Source organism: Bactrocera latifrons, unplaced genomic scaffold (assembly GCF_001853355.1).
Source record: "Bactrocera latifrons isolate USDA-ARS-PBARC rearing strain unplaced genomic scaffold, ASM185335v1 scaffold_536, whole genome shotgun sequence".
NCBI lineage: Eukaryota > Metazoa > Arthropoda > Insecta > Diptera > Tephritidae > Bactrocera > Bactrocera latifrons.
This window is the reverse complement of record NW_017537197.1, coordinates 79,011-86,236: the sequence shown is the minus strand read 5'-3', so window position 1 is coordinate 86,236 and position 7,226 is coordinate 79,011. Positions and strand designations below refer to the sequence as shown.

At 35.2% G+C, this 7,226-nt stretch overlaps 1 protein-coding gene across 1 annotated transcript in view; it reads right to left on the bottom strand.

Moving 5' to 3' along the window:
• LOC108974172 (tubulin polyglutamylase TTLL5) overlaps nt 1-6,564 on the bottom strand; it is a gene marked incomplete at its 5' end in the record, with an annotated part of 34,291 nt that extends 27,727 nt beyond the window's left edge. The window contains 1 exon segment of the mRNA XM_018941865.1: nt 6,518-6,564. Within this exon segment, the coding sequence (XP_018797410.1) occupies nt 6,518-6,558 (41 nt within the window).
• Nucleotides 6,565-7,226: the final 662 nt, after the last annotated feature.

Below are 7,226 nucleotides of genomic sequence, written 5' to 3'. Positions count from 1 at the left end.
GTGTTATTATCAAAAGGAATAGTGGCATAATAAAAGGTAAGTAGAAGTGTACAAATATTTTGTTAAATTAAAAACAAATGTAGAATTTCCTTGGTGAAGGTCTTAAGCATGGCAAAAAAATTTGAACAATCTTGTGAAGTTCTAGGATGCGGCAGAAATGTTATCAGTTACTGCTTTAAATGTAGTTGTTTGCTCTGCTCTACTCATTTTACCATAAATATAAGATGTGAAACGCATTATGATGCCTTACCAGGAACTTCGCACTCCATAGAAACGTCTAATGATTTTCCTGAAATGTAGGAAGTAGAAGGTGGTGAATCTCGTGCTCAAAAACCTACCAAATCTAACAAAAAGAAAGTGGCACAAAAATTGAAGAACTCTGGAATGGAGTATCAGACCCGAATTCATAACAAAACAATACCTAAACGAATACTGGGTCCTACGTGCAATATAGAAGTTTGTAAAATGAAAAGCCGCAGCTGTTTTTGTTTTTCCGAACAAACTCGTCAAAGACTTTTGGGCATTGGAATCATTGCAATTCCAAAGGGAATATATTGTACGGTATATTGAAAAAAATTCAACAAAACGTAAGACAGCTGGTCCGCTGAAAATTGGAGAGGGCGCTGTGGCTAGCCTTTCGACTTATCGAAAGATATTTCAAAGAAAAAATTTGTCATTCCATCGGCCCAAAAAATATCAGTGTGGACTATGTATGAGTTATCATAAAGGAACAGAAGAAGTCAAAAATAATTTAAGCAAACGGTTATTTCAAACAAATGAGGAAGAAAACAAATTTCGACTAATTAGAAATGGAAGTAAAGAAGCGGCTAAAATAGACCCGACAATTCTGTGCGCAACTTTTGACATGCAGCAAGTCATAAGTCTTCCAATTTCAATGGACAATGCTTTATTTTATAAGAGACGCCTTTCTGTATATAATTTAACATTCTATAATTTTGCATTTGGTGATTGTTCTTGCTACACGTGGCACGAAGGAATTAGCAAACGAGGCGCATCTGAAGTGTCTACTGCTGTTTATCATTTTCTTCAGAAGTATGACAATAATAGCTGCAAAAAAGTTTATCTGTTTGCCGACGGATGTAGTGGTCAGAACAAAAATTCAGTGACAGTTGCTACTTTACTATATATAGTAAACAACTCAACTAATATTGAAGAAATAGAGTTAAGAATATCGGTACCTTGTCATGTTATACACATCTAGATGTGTATAAGAGACAGGTACCTTGTCATGGACAAAACGAAGGAAATTCTGCCCACAGCGCTATCTCCTACGCCTTAAAGAAAAGTGGTGATGTTCATGTTCCAAGTCAGCTAAACCCAATATTCAGGCTGGCGCGGATAAAGAAGCCATACGATCTAGTTACCATGGATTATTCTGATTTTTTAAATTTCAAGAAATTGTCGACCGATCTTAAACTGTTATCCATTCGAAAAGACGACTCAGGAGAACCAATAAACTGGACCGAAATGGTTGAGTACAGAGTAGAAAAAGGAGAACCTTTCAAATTGTTTTTTAAAAATAAACACACAGACAAAAATTATAGATCCTTGACTCTAAAACGCCCTGTTGTCAGTTTATTGACCGGAGAGATTTCAAAATTAAACACGACTCCTCCTAAAATACCTCAAAATAAATACGAAGATTTAGTATCGCTTACTACTGGAGATACGCCAGTAATCAAGTTATGTGAACATACAAATTTTTATAAATCCCTTCCTCATTAATTACAAATATTTTTTTCATTCAATTTTTTTATTTTTATAGTCCAATAAAGATTAAAAAAAAAATTCAATTCAAAATCCTCTTTTTTTTTTTTAATAAAAAAAACGTATCTGCAACTAGGCAAAAAAAATGTCACAAAGGTAACGTATCTGCATTGCAATAAAAAAATCACATTAAAATCCAATATAATACCATTTTGCCATAATAATATTGAAGAGTAGACGTCAGAGTACATAATTAGAAAAGCAGACTGAAAGTATCATGCATACCTTTCGACAGGGACAATGGAATAAAGGGTCAAAAATATTAAAACTGCTCTCCTGTAAAATTTTGTAAATGTCAGTTAGTTGGTCATGCGAGCGACGATGTGACACAGAAACATTTAATAGAAGTTGTGAAAAATGGCCGTCCTTCCGGGATATGTTTACATCTGTTTACATCAACCATTAAAAATTATCACAAGCGCAAAAATTGTATCACCTCCGTTACAAAACAAAAGGTCAAGCAGGCGTCATAGTAAAACAGTTCGCATTAAATGGCGACAATTTCAATTTGGCTTGAGAAGCTCCTAAAGCTAGATATGAAAACGAAAGAATATTGGTCGATAAGCAAGTAACGACACTATTCAACTTGCCGAAAATCTAGAAAGAAACGAGTGAAGAATTTGTAACACTACATTCGACTGTTTCTAATTGTTTATCGATTCTGTCGACACAAAATATTCCCACAGACAGCTGGGACCCAATTCTGGTTAACATTTGTACCGCCACATTACCAGAAAAGTCGTTACTTCTATGGGAGCAATCACTCTCATCACGAAAAAAGTGCCCAACGTGGCAGCAAATGAAAGATTTTCTCACCACCCAATATGAAATTGCGGAAAGGTTAGAAGAAAATATAATCAAAACTAAGGGCATTAAATACGACCCAAATAGAAGGTAAAATAGACCTCAAGCTAGGAGCAAAAACAAATCAAATAGAATTTTTAACAAAATACAAGCGTTCAAAGCCGAACAGAAAAAACAACGTCATGCGAACTATGCACAAGARGGCTTAAACTTAAATCTTGCGAGAGGTTTAAAAACTTAACAGTTAAGGAACGAAACAATTTTAACAGGTCAAAAAGACTTTGCACAAATTGTCTGTCACATGCGCATCCAAATAAAAATTGCAAAAGCAAATTTAATTGTTTACATTGTTACAAAAGACACCATTCAATGCTTCAATACAGCAGACATCCTAACTCATTCCAAAAAAAGCGCTTACACAAAAAGAACCACGCGTTTAGCAAAAGAAAGTCCAGAAATCCATAATTCTAAAAATTGACAAGGCACACCATGTTGCCCAAAGGCACAAAAAGTTCAAACGCTACACAGTGAAACACAAAGTGGACTAGTTACCGAACTAGTTACTACCATACCAACTCAAGTTGAGTACAATACAAATAAATACCTTAATTCACAATTAAGGAAATTTCAAACTCTAGAAAATCAGTATTGTGAAGACTTCTCTAAAGCTAACTGGATACGTACTACCACTAGATCCAYATTTTCTCAATACTTCACATATTGGTAGAAAAAACAAAATAAGATTTCGGTTTAACAATCTTAAAAACTCAAATAAAGACATCTTTTCGGCGCCGCAGGATGGCTTTCGCCAACAATGATAAAACAATTCTGAACAAATCCTAGAGCGGTGGTGGGCTACTAAACGCCAAATTGGTGCATAAGTACTAAAACACAAAATGTAATACAGTTGTATAAAAAAGCCGAAAAATCGGCATTTACATTAATTTTCAAAACTAAAYAAAACCTCAAAAGGAAGCTAAGGGATCACCATACTCCCAATGCGATAAAGTGACGCACCTACACTTACAAAAAACAAGGGTCGCTCTTATCGCATCTATCCAAGCGCTCCTCATATGGGTGAGTTAGGGAAATCAGGTCTACAAAGCATCAACTTAATTAAGTATGAAGAATTTTCTACTCTATGAATCRAAGCCGTTCTCCATTCACGGTCATTCTCTAGTGAGATCCCCCTAATTTCATAGTCCTAAATCCAGGGCTAAGGAGTACCCATTCTGGCCATATCTGAGCCAGGCGTGGAGTTACTATCCTTTATAAGCCGAGAATAATATAAAATGCGATAAAAGCAAAAATCGCAAATACAAAAGTTGTCAGTAGAATCAAATAAACCCGCAAAATAAAGTTGCTTCTCTTAAGCATCTACCCGAATATTAAGATGCACATTCAAATACATGGAGTATGTTTCAAACCAAAATCCGTTCTCTACACACACGGATAAATAAGAGTATATTACAACTCCATCAAAAAATACTTGTGCCATTGTATTGACGTCAATATCATTATGTAAATACAGTGAAATTCTTCATAACCGGACACCCTCCAACGTATTGTTTTTGTCCGGCTAAGGGTCTTGTCCACACATGGAGGCGTGACAAAAACGAGTGTTTAAAATGTATCCGACCCGATTATCAGAGGTGAATGAATGACAATTAACCCATTAGTTTCCGTTGAGCCACCGCGATCCAGAATGGAACAGCCCAAGACAAGTTCTTTGCTGTAATCAGTTAACTTATTGTCCTTAAAAAATGCTCTCTCAAACACCAAAAACTAATAAAAATTAAAAAAAAAAGAGAGGACTATAAATTGTGTGCAATTTTCTTGATAAATTTTATTATTAAGTGTATATAATGGCAGTGATCGGACATTGGAACGTACTTATGTCCGATTATAAGAATTACCTTCGCATGAAAATAATAATGTAATATTGTAATTATGTAGAATGTAGTATTATTACCTTTAATATATGTATACATTAATACTTATGTTTATATGGTATGCTATGTGTGTACTACATGTATATCTCAGTGGCGTAGCTACCTAGGGGTTAGACGGGGCAGTGCCTCGGGCCCTCGAGCTCAGGGGACCCTAAAATCCTTACCAGAAATCCCGATCGAACTCAACCTTTTAAAATTTCTCCCATTTTCAAATTATATTTGACAGGTTGCATCCCTACTTTAATCATGAAAACTCAGTTGAGAGAAATTCAAAGGTTATGCCGCAAAATTTTATCATATGCTTTGATCCGATATGATCACATTTTGCGCCAAGTTTTGGATATGCCCGAAGGTACATATGTTTTTAGGATGTACGAAGTATCTGAGTGCAAGAATTCAAAATGAAATGATTGAGAGATTGGGGTCCAAACTGGAAACACACCTACTAGAACAAATTAGAGCATCATCGTTTTTTTCATTATCATGGACACGACATAAGGCATACAGTGACAACATTATTTATCGGCAAAAATTCTGATTTAAAAAATGCGTGGGGCAAAGCTATGATGGAGTCAGTGTGATGAGCGGTATAATGGTGTACCAAAACATATTAAGGATATCCAGAGTGCATACGTACATTGTGCCTCTCATAATTTAAATTTGGTGATAAATGATGACAGTAGCAGTTGTGTAGAAATACAAATTTTTTTAGCAACGTTGCAAAATTTGTACAACTTTCTCGGAAACAGCAACACTCGTTAGGATCTACTGTACAAAATCTGCAATAAACCTTCGTTGTTTTGATATTATCGAAGCATTTTCAGAAATGGTTCCAAAGAGTTCTAATAAAGATGATTCGTCGATTTCAAAGGTACTTTCGACAGCACGAAAAGAAACGAGGTTTCAGACAAGGTGACTCCTTATCGTGCGACTTCTTCAATCTGAGAAAATAACTCGAGCTGCAGCACTTAATCGAGCAGGTACAATCGAGCTGCAGAACTATATAGTGAAGGTACCATCTTCTAGTGTACAGCTGCTGGCGTATGCCGATGATATTGATATCATCGGACTCAACACCCGTACCGTTCGTTCTGCCTCCAGAATAGATAAGGAAGCTAAGCAAATGGGTCTGGCAGTGAACGAGGGCAAGACAGGAGATATTTCGTCATCAAACAAACAGTCGTCGAACTCGCGACTTGGCTCTCACTTCACAGTCATAACTTTGAAGTCGTAGATAATTTCGTCTATCCTGGAGCCAGCATAAACACCACCAAGAATATCAGCCTAGAAATCAAACGCAGGATAACTCTTGCCAACAAGTGCTACTTCGGACTGAGTGGCAATTGAGAAGAAAGGTCCTCTCTCGACGAACAAAAACCAAACTCTATAAGTCACTCATAGTACCCGTCCTGTTATATGGYGCAGAGGCTTGGACGATGATAACAACTGATGAATCGACTTTGCGAGTTTTCGAGAGAAAAGTTCTGCGAAAGATTTATGGTTTTTTGCGCTTTGGCCACGCCGAATATCGCATTCGATGGAACGGTGGGCTGTATGAGTTATATGACGACATTGACATAGTTCAGCGAATTAAAAGACAGCAGTGACGCTGGCTACGTCATATTGTCCGAATGGACAGTTCTGCAAGTATTCGACGCAGTACCCGCGGGATAAGCGGAGGAAGACCTCCACTCCGTTGGAAGGACGAAGTGGAGAAGGACATGACTTCGCTTGGAATATCCAATTGGCGGCACGTAGCGAAAAGAAGAAAGAACTGACGCGCTGTTGTTAACTCGGCTATAATCGCGTAAGCGGTGTCTACGCCAATTAAGAAGAAGAAGGTGTACATAAGATTTAACAACAAACGAAAGCTGTAAAACTTTTGAAATTTCTGTAGTTATTTATTAAAAACTTACAACGAATTTACAATTGAGAGCACTGTTTAGGAAAAGAAAAATATTCAAAAAACTCACGTTTTATAGGTGGAAAAAGCACATTCGTCTTTTGTTGGCATTGTAGTCTAAAGAGAAAGAAAATAAAAATAAATTAGTAATTAATATATATATTAATTTTGACACCTGATAATTCCTTTAAATTAGCTTGTCTAAGCCTTAAAAACTTTGTATACCCAATATGTCTAGTTTTTGCACTCCAGAAAACCAAATGAAATTATATATTATAAAATTGAGTATAACCACTTGAAAAAATTACATCTGTCCTTATATGTATGATACATTAAAAATCTACATATATACACGTCAAATCGAATTTTGTATGATTAAGCTTTTGTGTTATTATAACATTAAAACAAAATAATTTTGTCCAAAAAGTATAAATAAAGTATACTAAACTCCACCTAAAAAATAAGCTCAAAACTTTTACGCATTCCGTAACAAGTTGTATGACTCGCTACAGCTTAACTCCTGATGAATAATTCCTACGTCTAGACTCATTTCTTATATTTAAGCACCAGACCAATTTTTTTTTTTAAACAACTTGCTCACTTAACGTAATTATTATATAAATAAATATGTATAATTAACTTATTGTTTTTAATTATTTAAAATAATAATTTTTTAATTAAAAAGAAATGTTCACAAAAATTCTATTTAGTTTTAAATTTTTTAATTTGTATTTTTTTCGTTTTTGTAATTTTTTGATGAATGTATTATATTTTAAGAA